The sequence below is a fragment of the Numida meleagris genome, chromosome 7 (assembly GCF_002078875.1).
Source record: "Numida meleagris isolate 19003 breed g44 Domestic line chromosome 7, NumMel1.0, whole genome shotgun sequence".
Classification (NCBI taxonomy): Eukaryota; Metazoa; Chordata; class Aves; order Galliformes; family Numididae; genus Numida; species Numida meleagris.
The window spans coordinates 19,681,473-19,695,319 of NC_034415.1; the positions used below are offsets into that span (position 1 = coordinate 19,681,473).

The following is a 13,847-nucleotide window of genomic DNA, read 5'->3' on the forward strand; positions in this document are numbered from 1 at the left end:
GAGAGTTTGCGTAAGAGCTGAGAACAGGCTGAAAGGCTGGTGTTTTCCCCACAGTTGGCAGCAGTTTAAGCTGTAGCCTGTGACTGAAGTCGGGCAGGAATCCAGTAGATGTGTGGGCAGTTGCACTCACTATAGGCTTAGCCTGTTAGAGCAGCATGGATTCTGTGCTGCAAAAGCTCAGAAATTGTGGGCAATCATTGCCTGGAGGCCAGAAACAGCCCCAGCAAAGCTGACTAAGCATCTCCTGACTGTGCGTGCTGTGTCTCCTGGAGCCATGCTGCTCTGAGAATGCTGTGTGGATTTGCCAGGGTGATTTCAGTGCTGTGCCAAGCAGTAGTCATGGAGGAACTTGCTCTGTGTGGTTGCAACTTGCCCTGGGGTAGGCTGTGCCATGTGCTGTGAACTTAGCAAGCTTCTGCTCTTTCCTCAGAGCCTCGGCAACACAGAGCTTCCTGAGGATGATGTGACCTTGAGTGACACTGTGGGGCCTTTTCCCCCGCAGTGGCGATGCTATGCAAAGCTGGTCAACCCACAGCATGTGTTCCTGACCTTCCTGCCAGCCACATTCTCAGGTGAAGCTCCCTATTGTGGTGAGGGAAAGGAGGCAGCAGTCCCAACCACCTCCTCAGGAAAACAAGAAGAACAGAATCAGCTCTTCTAGGATGGAGGGGAGATTAAATGGCAGAGTCTAGACCCAGTCTTTTTGCTCTGTATGGTCAGGAATAGAGCGGTGCAAAGTGATAAATGTCTTGCTGTTTTCTCCTTGGACAGTGTGCTGCTCACATTGTTTTCAGGACAGGAATGTGGTTGTGATTCATTTGCTAGCTTGTAGCTAGCAATAGCAAATGGAATATTTCCCCAGCAGAGAGGATTGTTAATGAATGAAGTGAGGAGGCTTCTAGTGGAATGCTTTAGGGGAGTCTGTACTTCTGGCATTGGGACTGGTCTGCCTTCCACTAAGCTACTGGTGGAAACTGCTAGGCTCGGCTGGAGGTATTCTTTGGTGCTGCTCCCGCACACAAAGTGGTAGCAAGAACCTCTGCCTTCTTGGGAATATAATAGGAGTAACCTCTTGACACAGGACAGAGGAGGATTTTGTTTTGTTTTCTTCCAGATGTACAGAAGCTGATGTCTTGCGGATTGGACAAATCTCCAAAAGATGAGAGTCGATCTGGAGAGGGTACTCTGGGACCTGTCTGTGCAGAGCAGGACAGGGCTGGAGCTGAAGAAGGAGATGCTGCAGTGCCATTACCTACCCTCAGCGTAACACCAGTGCATGGTACTGCTCTCAGAACAGCACCTGGCTAATGTATTTGGGCAAAGCCTTTCCTTTCCTCGGCTCTTGCCAAGCACTGTAATTCCTACTGTTAGGCAGATTGTAGTAATGTGTGTGCTGGGTGGGGAGAATGGCTCCTGGGGTGGTGAGAAGCCTGTAAAACCAATTCTTGCCTGTGGATGCTGCTGTGAGGGCTGTGACTTCACAGGCAAGGAATGAGGAACATATTGAAATCCTTTATCTCAGGATTCTTTCTTTTTCAGAAGTGAGCCATGACTCTGGAGAACAGAGTGGCCCCTCACGGAGAGATGTACATATCTCCTTCTGCCGCCAAAACTCACAGTCTGAGCTAGGCGAGTGTCGCCGATTTCGCTGCCCCATGTATATCTACAGCTGCTCTTTAGAGCTGTTACGAGAGCAGCTTGTCAGCCCACGGACACATCGTCCTCCCCGGGACATCTTTTTCAGGTAATACCAACCATACATGGTTTCTAGACAAAAGGCAGAGGAGCATCCCTGACAAGAGGCTGGCTCTAGCCTTGCCTCCTTCTCTTGGCTTTGCCTGTCTACCTTACAGCACCTACTTCCTGTGCGTGTCCTTCTTTCCAGGTCCCAGTCTCTGGAACGTCCTCCTGCTGCTGCTTGGTTAGATCATAAGCATAAGGAGTTGGTGAGTTACTGCACACTGCTGCAGGAGCATTCCCACCAGTGCTACGTGAAAGGTAAGAAGCAGTGTGATGGGAGTTGGGGCATGTCTGGGGCTGGACTCTGGATCTCCTTTACGCAAACAGTGTTTTAATTTTCTTGTGATGTTACCTGAGGAAAAGGAAGGAGCTGTGGGACTTGGTCTCTAACGAGGAAGGATTTAAAGATGCCTCAGTGTATTCTCTGTGGGCCTTGCGCAGCTTGTTCCTGGAGCTGTGCAATGCTGTGCTGGGAGGGGGTTCCTTCTTTGGAGGCTTTTCTCTCATCTTCAGGGTGACAGATCCCTAAGCCTCTTGGGCATGGCCAAGCCTGGGCTAACATGTAGCATTAGACATCCTTACTGAGTCTTGTCTCCAGTACTTGCATTGACTACAGCTCTGTACAGGGTCGTGGTGGAAGTCTGGTCTTTGCTCCCCAGAGTGTGACTGTTGCCTGATTCCTATAGCCTTGCGTCTTTGCAGTGGGGCGTTCAGATACTCTGTTTGATCTGTAGGGCTGTTCAAGAGCCTTCAGCAATCGCACAGCATCAGCTCCCAAGACCTACTTACAGCCATGGACTATTGTGAGGAGCTGCTCCAAGAGATTGATATCACCAACTTCCTACTGACGGTGTGCAGCCATGTCCGCTCCTTCCGAGAGAGCCACCAACATTTCCATACACACCCTAAGGCTGCCAGCTTCGAAGTGGGCAGCATAGAGCAAGAAGAGGAGCAGAGCTCTAGAGAACGTGGTGTCTTGGTCTCTGAATCAAGGTAGAGTCTTGTCTTAAAATTGGGCTGAGACAGACCATTCTTCAAGAATTTTCTATTACTTGCTAGGAAGGATGTTGCAGGGCAGGCTTTAACAGGACATGTAAAAATAGGTATTTCCATTGGGATATACACCTGGCATGATGCCTACCAGGCCCTTCTCTTTTTTTGTAATCACTAGTGACATGTATCCTTTTCCTGTCTCTTGTAGTCTTAGCTCATAACTGTCCCATCTGGGCTGTAGAGCAGTTTGTCTGCAGGTAATGCTCTTAGATTTGTTTCTGGAGAAATTATGCATCTCCTGCTGCCTGACTCATCTGAGATTACTACTGATTCTGGTGAAAAGGGTGGGTGATAGCACGCTTTGTTATCTTTTTCTGAAGAATAAAGAGTCCTTTCTTTAATTTAAAGACTAGAAATAATATCACAAGAGAAAATGTTATTGCAGAACTAGAATATGCTTGATGATAAAACTCTGTCCTGCTTGGATGTTTCTGAGTTTTGTGTTGACTCTGGAATCTTACAAAAAAAGGAGAAGCACTCTATTCTACCTTACTATGCTGTCTTTTGAAGAAAGAAACGCTCTCTGTAGATTTTTTTCATCCTCAGTTTGCTCTTGACTATTCTCAGTTCCTTGATGTGAATGTGCTAGAATTTGTTGGGAATCCTCAGTTTTATTTCCTCTTATGCTGTAAATCAGCAGGATGAGGCTGCTTTTGAAGAATGCTCAGTGTTTGGCAAGTCAGGTGACCTCTTCCTCAAGTGCAGCTTTCACACAGAAAAACTGTGGGAACTTTTCTTTGTTTATAAGATACACAATCTGAGTTGGGATTGGTGGTTTATAATAAACATTCCTGAAGGATGAGGGGCTTGTGATCTGCCATCTGTTATTAATTCAGGCACCTGGGAGTACTTTACCTGACCTTTATCCTACTCCTCAGATAGCATTCTCTAAATTTTAGGCACTAATTCTGTCCCAAAGCTGCTAAGTGAGCATGGGCCTGAGCTTTGTACTCTGCTCTGTGCTGCCAGGACATTAGGGATGCTGGCATGGCATGATTTGCTGAGTTTTGGTAATTCATACTGTTCCCCATACTCAGCTGCTTGTCTCTACTTCCCAGGGAGAGGATAGCATGGTATCAAATAACTGGCCACAGGACTGGTATGGTTAAGCTGCCTCTGGCCTGGCTTCAAACAGCCTGAGTGCTTATCTGGGTCAGTGGGTGGGAGGAGGGTTTCTGGGGCTGGGAACTGTGGATGACTTCCATGTCAGCTTGTGTTTACACAGATAAGGTGTGGGGAGCTGTGAGGTGGGATGCTTGCAGGGTAGGTAACAGGTATAACTTCTGTTTCTTGATTTGCCTGTCTGACCTGCCCACTGTCCTGTCAGTGCGGAAATGGAAGACTACAGTGAGCAGGACTCTCACAATGTTGCTAGCCCCACAGAGGAGCCGAAGAGCAGTGTGGGCACCAGTTGCTGTTCAGAGTTTCCCCTTTCACTGCTGGAAAATGGACAGCCCTGCCAGGCACACCCTGACCTGCGTAAAATCATCCAGGTGAGGAATGTGGGAGCTTAACTCGTCTACCGCAGGATGGTGGAGTGGAATGTCTGCCTCATGGTTGGGATTTCTCTTTCAGGAAAAGTTCCTGGAAATTGGAAGTTTACATTTCAAGCCGGTGCCATCAAATCCTCACTATTTCTTCTATTGCCCACCATCAGCTAAGAAAGAGGTAGGTATGGTGCTGCTCTGGCAGGCACCTAGCCCTTGTGGAGAGAACCAGCTTTGCTTCTCATCATATCTGGATTTGGGGCTGGCAGATTCATGGGTGAACCCTTGGAGGGCCCATCACAACAGCCTGGTTCACTGCCTGGCACAATTCTGGTATCCGTCCTTCTCTCCCTCTCAGGAAGAGGCATCTCGGGATCAGGCAGACAGGAAAGGCAGTGAGGACGTGGAGGTATCAGAACCAGAACTGGCAGCTGAAGAAGGTAAACTTTTCTTGCTTTGTCCTTTGTAGAAGGAGGTATCTGTTGTCTCACTGTGGCAATGCCTGTCAGAACTTGGCTGTGTCTGGTGGGGTCTCTGTTTGCTAATGGGGATTCTGTGTCAACAGGTGCTGTGTCTGGGTGCTGCATTGCCACAGAGAGTGACCCAGAGCTGGAGGTGGAATACCGCGAGAAGCTGGAGCATGAGTTCCCAGACACAGATTCCCTCTCAGATTCCAACACAGTGAACCAGGATGATGATTCCTTCAGCGTGCTGGGAGGGGACTCGCTAAATGAGCAAGAGTTCCTGGAGCAGGAGATGCCCCCACTCTTTGTGCACCTCACTTGCTCCGTGAAGCTGCGTAGCCAGCACAGCTCCATGCCCGTGCGGTCCCTTCCAACTTGTCTAGGTAAGGACAAGCCTTGCTGGGAGGTTAAAGGGCAGTAAGGCTTTTGTGAGGTCTCTCACTGTTGTGGGTTTAGTCACGGAAGGATCACAGGGGATGGTGACCTTCTTAAGCCTGTCCAGGTGTGTGGGACAGCCACCTGTTGCAGTCACTGTGCTTTCCACCAGGCTGCGTATGTGTGTAAGCAGAGCTGTTTGTTGTGTGATCCCCTTAGCCTGTGATCTCTCCTCAGGGGAAGTACTTTGCTGCCTGGAAAGCTGCCAGGGCTTGACCGTCATTGACTTGGGGGACCTCTGTGTGACTCTGGACATCTTTGTGCTGACCCTGCCCCTGGAGATAGAAGTTGTGAATGCAGACATTCTCCACAACAGGTAGGTGGGGAGAGGCTCAGCCCCTTACCCATCCTCTGCCTGCCCTTCCCAGCAAGATGGTCTCAGGTCATCTCCCTGTGCTGAAACCGGATATTGTCTTCCTTGTGGAGCATGCAACAGCCCTGAAGAAAATGAACATTTTTCCAGGATAGGCTCACCTTTCATAGGGATCCCTTTTCCTTCTCTGGAAACTCTGTCTGTTCCTCCTCTCTGGCTCAGAAGCTGATGCTCAGCCTGCTCTGTCTCCACTGGCAGATGTACCTCAGAGAGCAGCGTGTCCTTCACCCGCTCTCCAGGGCAGCCGTCCTCTTTCCGCTCAGATGAGGATATCATGCACAACTTGGACCGACTCCCATCCACGGGAGATGAGAGGTATGGCTCTGCAGCTGTAGCAAGCCCTGTCACAAGTTCCTTTTGAAGCCTAGGAGCTGCACTGTGGCAGCTGCATGAATGAGAATGACTGACCAATTCTTATTGTCCCCTATCCTAGGCACCCTGCGCTTTCCAACCTCCCTGGAGTGCACAGGCAGGCTATTGAAGCTACTATGAATGAGGTAAGGCAGCCGTGCCTCCTTCTTCTTGCCTACAGCTGGAGCAGTTTGCCATAGCACACACTTGCTGTTCCATACTTCGTAGCCTGCTTTAGTCCATAGCCTCTGTCAACTGAAATGACTTTCAAGCCTTGTATCACACAGGCTATTGGCCTTGTGCTGCCCAAAAGTGTGAGGTTAACCTTACAAAACTTGTAGTGCAGCTGGGGTGGGACAGGCAGACCTCTTCCAGAGCCCTTTTCTTAGCTACAGTCAGAAGGAAGTGAGGGAAGTAGGCAACGAGTGGAACTATCCTGGGCTTGTTGAGACTTGGGTGAGAATTCGGGCAGTCACACTGGTTGTGTTCCTGCTGTGCTCAGATTCGCTGGCTTCTGGATGATGAGATCGTGTCTGCGCTGCGCCACTCACAGGTCATCAGCACCTCCATCCTGCACCGGGTGGCCACCCACATCTACAACTCCAAGGGGCGGCCCAGCTGCCACAGCGAGGTGGTGCTTCTCCAGTTTGTGTTTGGACCTGAGCACTCTCTGGAGAAGTTCAAGGAGGTAAAGAGGGAGCCCTGAGGCAGTGCCATACCCTTAGCTAGTGGGATGCTTATTCTTCCCTATGTTGCAGGAGTTCAGAAGAATGGCCCTGCCAGGCTATGTGATCAATGCAGAAGGCAGTGACTATCACTACATCTCCATCAGCCGCCTGCACTCGAGGCAGGCAGCCCCAAACCCTTCAGGGATGCCGTGCTTACAGCAGCAAGCCGGGGGGAGCACCGGGACAGCCCTGGGCCAGGCAGGCCGGGAAGGGAGCAGTGAAGCAGAGGCCGAGAGCTCTGAGCTGCACCATGTGAGCTGTGTCCTCCCAGAAGAATCTCGGGGTCTCTGGGGGTGGCCAGAGAGTGAGATGCGCGTTGTGCCAGACACAGGAAACCCCGTAGGTGGGGGCAGTCATGCTCAGGATGAGGTGAGAGACCTGGGGGTGAGCTGGTGGGAGGGCATGGGTACCTTCTGGTGACTGAAGAATTAAGGAGGGGGTGGGGTAGAGTTTTTCTGGTGCCTGTTTTTCTAGTTATTTTTGCAACTTTGGCTTGTGTGCAGGTCACAGGAGAAACGCTGAGCCTTGAGCAAAGCAGAGTACCTGGCCATGACTCCCTGGAGGAGGCAGTCCTGGAGACGACCATACAATCCCTGCCATCTTCCTCTTCTGAAAAGGGCAACAGTGAGAAATCACCATTAGTGACACCATCTGCAGCAAGCCTAGCTGACTCTGTAACACAGGGCAGGGAAGGTAGGAGCTGCAGATGTGGGCAGGAGGTACCTCAGGAACTTTTAAGAGAGGGGGGATACTTTTGGCTGCAATGTGTGAAACATGACTTATTCCTGTCCCTGGAGACCAGAGTCAGTGCCCAGAATTGCTAGACTCCTCTTCCTTGCCACATTGCTCGCAATGTGCTGATTAATGTTACCTGGGATGCTTGGCTGTGAAGGATGCACTGATATCCCCAGTTCCATGAAGTTCCCAGTGTTTCCGTTAGTGACTGCATGAGGCCTGTTGCCAGTAGTACATTCCCCAGTACTTGCTGCCCGTGACCTGTGGTGTAGCATTTCTCTTAACACATGAAGTGTGCAAAGGGGCTTAGCAAGTGCCTTCATGGTCATCTCTTCTCTGCAGGCTCCAGCAAGCAGCGTCCCAGCCGCGTGCAGAGCCTTGTGTCAAGCCAGGGCAGCATGGACTCTGACCACTTGGGTGAGTGCTGGGGCTGGCAGCAGCAGCAGCAGCGTACAGTGAGGCAGTATGGGGGTGTGCAGGGCTGCCTGCCTGGGACTGAAGTGTGGATGCATTGCAGGTTACGATGGGGGGAGCAGTGATTCAGAGTATGATGAGGCATTAATGAGCGACCAGGAACCTAAGTGTCCTCTCATGCCTGATTTCTGGCTCATCATAAAAATTGAGCAGGACCGAGTGGAAGTCTATTACCACACACGGTAAGGAGGATCTGGCTGTCTAACTGCTGCTTCTCTGTACCAACACTTTATTGCCACTCATCTCTGTGGGCTGGATCAGCTTCCTGTCCTGTGCTCAATATGAGGAAAGCTGCCGTCCTTCTCCACTGTGCGCATGCTTTATGCACACAGAGACGGTACTGTGCAGGTGTCCTGCTGATCCCTTTCTCCCCTTCCCTGTAAAGCAGCCTGAGTGTGGAGAAGGCAGCATCGGCAGAGATAGAAGAGGAGCAGCCAGGGGAGTGCCAGAGTCTCAACCAGATGGTGGTGAAGAAGATCAGTGAAATCTGCAGGGTTGTCAATCAGGTAAAAAATCTGCAGAGGGTAGGGGTTGAGCTGCCAATCATTAGATGGCTTACATGGGAGGGGACCTCTGGAGTTTGTCTGGTTCAGCTGAAAGCAGGGCCTGGGTGACTAGTTCAGCAGGTGGAGTCTCAACTTGGGGTCAAAAGAAAAGGGACTCTGTCTGGCACTCAGCCCTCCCCTTTGCTGTCTTCTCTGGGCCTCTCAAACAACAAAACCTATTTTTTCTAATCTGTTACAGCGCTTACTGCTGCAAGACCTGCATGACAGCCACATATGCAACTCATTGCTGGTGGCAGAGAGTGAGGAGGACATCTGGAAGAGTGAAACTCCCTATACGTCCTACAGGCAGCGTGTCATGCCAACAGATGGTATGAATGCTGCCTACCCGTGGGCAACTGAAAAGAGAGCAACTTCTGTGTCATGGCCCCAGCTATGTGCTATCTTCTTTCTAGATTACTCAGTAGAAGAGAGCTACCAGCCCCGGGACTACCTGGCTGCCACCATGCAGTTCATGCCAGGGCACTTTGCTTGTGATGTTGTGTGGAGCACACTCATCCACGTGCATTCACGCCTCAAGATGGGCCCCAACATGGGGGTCTCGCGAGGTGCGTGCAGCCCAGGTTCCTCCTCATTTTGTGTGTTGAGAGTCTGGCTTCTGGCTGGATTGGCAGAGCAGAGGAGGATGTGTGGGATAGCTAATATCTCACCTCGCCCACAGCTATCCAGGCGCTTCGCTCGGTGCTCAACGCCTTCTCTGTGGTGAACAGGAAGAATATGTTTGTCTACCAGGAACGTGCCACTAAATCTGTTTTCTACCTCCGGTAAGAAGTCAGCTTGACTTGTTGGCCTGTCCCTGCCTTGCTATGTGTGTTATACCAGGCTGAGAGTTACTTGGGGCAGAAAGTGTCCTCCCAGCCTCAGGAACAATGCTGTGACCCAAACAGCAAATGTCTGATTTCTGATGGGTCAGTCGTGTCAAGCGAGACCCCTCCTGCTCTCCCTGTGCTGAGCCTTTACCTAGGAGAAAAAGGGATATTTATTTTGAGAGAGCTAGAGAGCGATTTTTGCAGCTCTGTACCAGAAGTACCTATCCCCAGGAAGTGCTCAAGGGAGAGCAAGGAAGATGTAGATCCTCTGTGAAGGCATGATGCTGTCACTCTTGGCAATGGAGGCTGACACTTCTTTCTCCTACATTCAGACTGACTGAAACCACCAACAGTGGGAAGGTGTGGGAAGCAGAGAGCAGCATTAGTCCAGGATCTCGCTCGTTGGCACTGACACGCAGCCAGGAGCCCATTTACACTGAGGATCTAACAGTGAGTCTGCTGCAGTCTGGGAGCAGATGTGGGTCTTGGTCGCGGTGTGCATGTATGGAGTAGGAGAGGCTGGGTATTTGGGGAAGAAGGGAAGTTCAGTAATCCCAGCAACTCAGATTTTATGTAGGGTAAAATTTGTACTGCATGTATGTGGATGGGGACAGCAGTGGGTGACACTGTATCTGAGATTCACATGGATGCTGTTTCCATGTGGCTGTTCTTGCTTCCCCAGGGCTCTCGTTCCTCTCTGGACACAGCCTCATGCCGCAGCATGGACTCTTCCCGCCCAGTGGGACAAGTAGACAGGCACATCCAGCTGATGGTCCATGGCGTTGCCCCAGCAGGTAGGTGTTACAGTGCCTGGCAGCAGATGTGCTGATAGAAAGCAGAGGAATGGAGCTCCAGTCCTTGCCCTCTTTGCTTGAAGTGCAGAGTATCTCCCTCTTGAGCAAGCTGCTCTTTCTTAGACTAGAGCTGCTGTCCATTCCATGTGGATGGGAATGTAAGGAAAGGACCTACAGCCCATCATTAAACCTCCTGCAGACCATCTGGCTTATGCCAACTTTCCCTGTGCAGGACTGCATTTGTCTCTGCCTGCTGTGCCAGCAGTCTTTGGCAGTCAAGAATAGGTAGAAAATGATCCCTGAAGAAGTTGATGGTGGAGAAAGATGTGTTCCCCGTGGAACCTTTCTGCAGGGGTGATACATTCTGAGGGGAGGTGGCTGTGGTCAGGTATGGTCCTTACCAGACGATGTGAAAAAGTTGCTTGTGCCTCTGCCTCTCTGTCAGGGCCTGAGATCACAGATGAGCTGGTAAAAGTGCTGCGTAGGCGCCTGGATGAGGCCACTCTGGATATCATCACTGTGATGCTGGTCCGGAACTGCAAGCTGACCCCAGCCGATGTGGAGGTACCTACCTCAGTAGCTGTTCTGCTCATCCTGTTGCCCGTTACTTGCCTTTTTGACCCATCCCAGCCTCCCTTGCCCCAGGGCAGGAAGGCTAAGGCAGTCTGCTGCATCCCATTCCCTGCTCCAGTGCATACTTGGGCTGGCATTCATAGATCTATACTTTGTGTGGGTGCTAGGGTCAGTGTGGGACCCACTCTGCTGGGGTTTACAGCATGGCAGGGCCTCCATGTGAGTACCTCTGGAACGCTGGCCCACTCATCTGTCTGTAGGCCTGGGTTCTGCACACCGTGCTCTCCCTTCACGTAGCCAGCTGCTGTAATTGGGATCCATATCATAACCCCAGAGTATCCTGCTTGACTCAGCTGAGTTCTAAAGTTTTCTCTCTACAGTTTATCCAGCCCCCTGGGACACCACCCACAGAGGTCCTGCAGTTTGCACTGCCACCCTCTGCTCTGCCTTGGCTGCAGGCAGTGGCCTACTATCTGCGCCAGAACCTGCTCATCTTCCTGCACACCCCGAAGTACACAGACAGCAACGTGGAGCACCACTTCAAGGTTAGGAGGGCAGCGAGTGGGACAGCAGCTGGCCCAGCTTCTACCTGCTTCTGGGGGCCCTTGCTGGGGCAGCTCAGCCACTGTGTTCTCAGCTCTGCTGTTTGTAAGGAGGAATAGATAATAAATACTCAAGCCTGGAGGAGTTTTTCAGGACTGTGAGCAGTTTCTGTTGGCCTGGTGTAGGCTTGGATAGGCCTTGCTTTTACTCAGGTGGTCACTGCTGTGTGAAAAATAGCAGCCACAGAGTTCATGCTCACAGTCTTCTCCCAGTAGCGTGGGAGAAGACCTTCTTAGAAAGCTAAGCCTGGTTTCCTTCTGTGGCCAGGATCTAAGAACTGAAAACATCAGAGCTGTTAAAAGTGTGGGAGCAGCTATCCACCCCTTCAGCATGACTGTTAAAGACAGAAGGTGAGGCCAGATGTGCAGTGCCTTATAACTGTATATAGAGCTGTAAGAGGGTTCTTTTGCCAAACAGTGGCCAAATCTGCTAGCAAGTGTTCTGAAGTAAATCTGAGCTGCTTGCTACAGGCCTGGGGATGAGGTCTGCACATGCATGGGCCTCTACTTCCAGTAAAGGCAAGTTCTCTAGACACTGTCACATTTCTTCCTTGCCCTCCTTAGCACTACTTCAGCCACAGTGGAAGTGTCCCTGACCAGGATCTGTACCTGTACAACAAGCCAGGAGGCCAAGGCACTGGTGGCAAAGGTACTGTGCTCAACTCTTTTTTTTGTCGTTTTTTTTGAAGCAGCGTGTGGGACTGTGCATTGGGGAACCACTTCCTATGTTGAAGAGCTCTGGATGGCTGAGGATGGCCAGTGTTATGGCCATATTTTTCTCCAATGGCTGGGGAGTGTGCAGGGAGTGTGCTTGGCAGACTGCACAACCATACATGTGGTAGAATGGAGCTAAGGACTCCCATGGAGCTTGACAGGTTGCTGTATGAAGCAGCCCTCTGCTCTTTTCTGTGTACTGTTGGAAAAGGGTTTGGACAAGGCTAGTTCTGCAGCAGGCTGTCACATCACGTTGTGTCAAGGCCATGTAGTCTGTCAGCTGGCCATCGTGAGTCCTGCTGTGTCCCTTGTGCACCATCTGAATGTTCTTCTGTTGTGTAGGTACCATGTCGGACCTTGTGCAGCACCTCTTTCCACTCTCCCACTTCCAAGGTAGCACCTCTAGCTCCTAGTACTATCCTAGTTTCCATTCCCATGCAGCTCCCTGGCCCCTCTGATCCCTGCTATTCTTGTCTTCCTTGTGCTGTGGCTTCAGCTCTGACTCCTGCGTGTTTGTGTGTGTATGTCTGTCTAGCTGAGCCACCTTTTTCTTGCTGCCTGGATAAATGAGCAAATAGAACCTGCTTGCAAGCAGTGAAATCCAAAGTTCTACACCTTTTTTTTTCCCACAGATCAGAATGGCCACCTTATCCCTGAGGAGACCAGGGATCATGATGTTTCAATTGTAGTTTCAAGCTCTGAGGGTAGTGTCGTTATCCTCCCAGTGGTTGTGTCCTGGATAGGGATTCCGTTTGCTTACTGAAGGATCGCAGTGACAAGGCAGTGCATGATGTGTGCTTTGTGTTTCAGAGAGCCTGGGTCAGGGAGGCTTGGAGAGCCCCTTATAAATGGGAGGTCACAGTTTACTAGTGCCCCTTCAATGTCATTCTGGTGAGCCTGGGGCTTGCTGTCAAGCAAGCTGATGAGTTTATGCCATTCTCTGTTTAAAGAGAGAGAGTTGTCTAAGAACTCATACTCATATGGGGCAAATCTGCTGCTTCTAATATCTCTGTATGGATACCTCCATCCCAGCAAGCTGCCCTGCTGCAGCAAGGAGCTGTGTGAGGCGGGAGAGCCCTGTCAGAGGCTCCAAAGGGAGTGAGGCTGAGGGGAATCCCTGTCTCCTCTACCTTTGATATTGAGGAAATCATTCTTTTTTTTTTCTCTAGATAAAGGATTGTTCCCGCGTCTATGTCAGGGAGAGCAGAGCCATGTCAGGCTGATGCAGAGTACCTACAAGATGAGGCAGCTCCTCTAATCTTCTTCTAGCAGAGTGGTGCTTGTAGAGTTTCCTTTCCTTGGAGTGAATGTGTGCACTACACTTCTATTTGAATGCCCCCTTCTCTCCTTTGGGAGGAGCTCTTTCCATCCCAGTGCTCTCTCCCTTGCATCCTGTTTTGCATCTGGACACATCATGTCTTGGCAGTGTTGGGACAGCTGTGCCATCCAGTTACCTGAGTGCTGCCTTGGTTGGTTAGGAGGCATTGAAAGGGAGTGGGATCATGTAGCATGACAGCAAAGGATTTTGACCTTACAGCTCCATCCCCACTGTGGCTTCCCTGGTGCACTGACGAGTGAGCTGGGCTGTGGGGAGGGAGCTCCTGGTCCTGCTCTGGTTCATAGCGGGGCTTCTCCTGCATGGCCCAGGGCATGTGGCATGTGGGCTGTGCACCAGCTACCATACTGCTGCTCTACATCTCCGAATTGTGTAGGTGTGTGAGTGAGGCTATAGGTAGGGCCTGAATTTAACTCCGCAGCAACTCCAGGCTAATATTAGGTGCCAACCTGCTTTGTTCCCAGTTGTGCTGGTAAGAATGTGTGGGAAAGGCACCTCATCTCATGCAGGTGTGCACTGGGGAGTGTACTGTGAGTGCGGTTTGCAGCAAGGTGTCATGTGTAAGCTTTCTCTGCATGGACTCAGTGTCCTATGTGGCCCGAGAGGGCTGCTGGAG

At 51.0% G+C, this 13,847-nt stretch overlaps 1 protein-coding gene across 9 annotated transcripts in view; it reads left to right on the forward strand.

Annotated features, from left to right (window-relative positions):
- Window positions 1-13,847, forward strand: part of SZT2 (SZT2, KICSTOR complex subunit) — a 54,441-nt gene that overhangs the window by 23,049 nt on the left and 17,545 nt on the right. For 6 of the 9 annotated variants that reach the window (XR_002441043.1, XM_021404281.1, XM_021404283.1 and 3 more), the window contains 26 exons: window positions 431-572; window positions 1,115-1,279; window positions 1,540-1,744; window positions 1,886-1,998; window positions 2,475-2,733; window positions 4,121-4,286; window positions 4,369-4,461; window positions 4,639-4,720; window positions 4,846-5,127; window positions 5,357-5,495; window positions 5,751-5,867; window positions 5,986-6,049; window positions 6,406-6,591; window positions 6,662-7,000; window positions 7,135-7,324; window positions 7,709-7,783; window positions 7,884-8,022; window positions 8,226-8,346; window positions 8,585-8,714; window positions 8,799-8,951; window positions 9,065-9,167; window positions 9,545-9,662; window positions 9,895-10,006; window positions 10,452-10,570; window positions 10,960-11,124; window positions 11,746-11,830. Coding sequence is in view for 8 of the 9 variants with exons in the window: in XM_021404281.1 (XP_021259956.1) it covers window positions 431-572; window positions 1,115-1,279; window positions 1,540-1,744; window positions 1,886-1,998; window positions 2,475-2,733; window positions 4,121-4,286; window positions 4,369-4,461; window positions 4,639-4,720; window positions 4,846-5,127; window positions 5,357-5,495; window positions 5,751-5,867; window positions 5,986-6,049; window positions 6,406-6,591; window positions 6,662-7,000; window positions 7,135-7,324; window positions 7,709-7,783; window positions 7,884-8,022; window positions 8,226-8,346; window positions 8,585-8,714; window positions 8,799-8,951; window positions 9,065-9,167; window positions 9,545-9,662; window positions 9,895-10,006; window positions 10,452-10,570; window positions 10,960-11,124; window positions 11,746-11,830 (3,862 nt within the window). In the remaining variant the exon portion in view is untranslated. The remainder of the gene's footprint in view (window positions 1-430; window positions 573-1,114; window positions 1,280-1,539; window positions 1,745-1,885; window positions 1,999-2,474; window positions 2,734-4,120; window positions 4,287-4,368; window positions 4,462-4,638; window positions 4,721-4,845; window positions 5,128-5,356; window positions 5,496-5,750; window positions 5,868-5,985; window positions 6,050-6,405; window positions 6,592-6,661; window positions 7,001-7,134; window positions 7,325-7,708; window positions 7,784-7,883; window positions 8,023-8,225; window positions 8,347-8,584; window positions 8,715-8,798; window positions 8,952-9,064; window positions 9,168-9,544; window positions 9,663-9,894; window positions 10,007-10,451; window positions 10,571-10,959; window positions 11,125-11,745; window positions 11,831-13,847) is intronic. The other 3 variants (XM_021404282.1, XM_021404286.1, XM_021404288.1) reach the window with 1 other exon arrangement.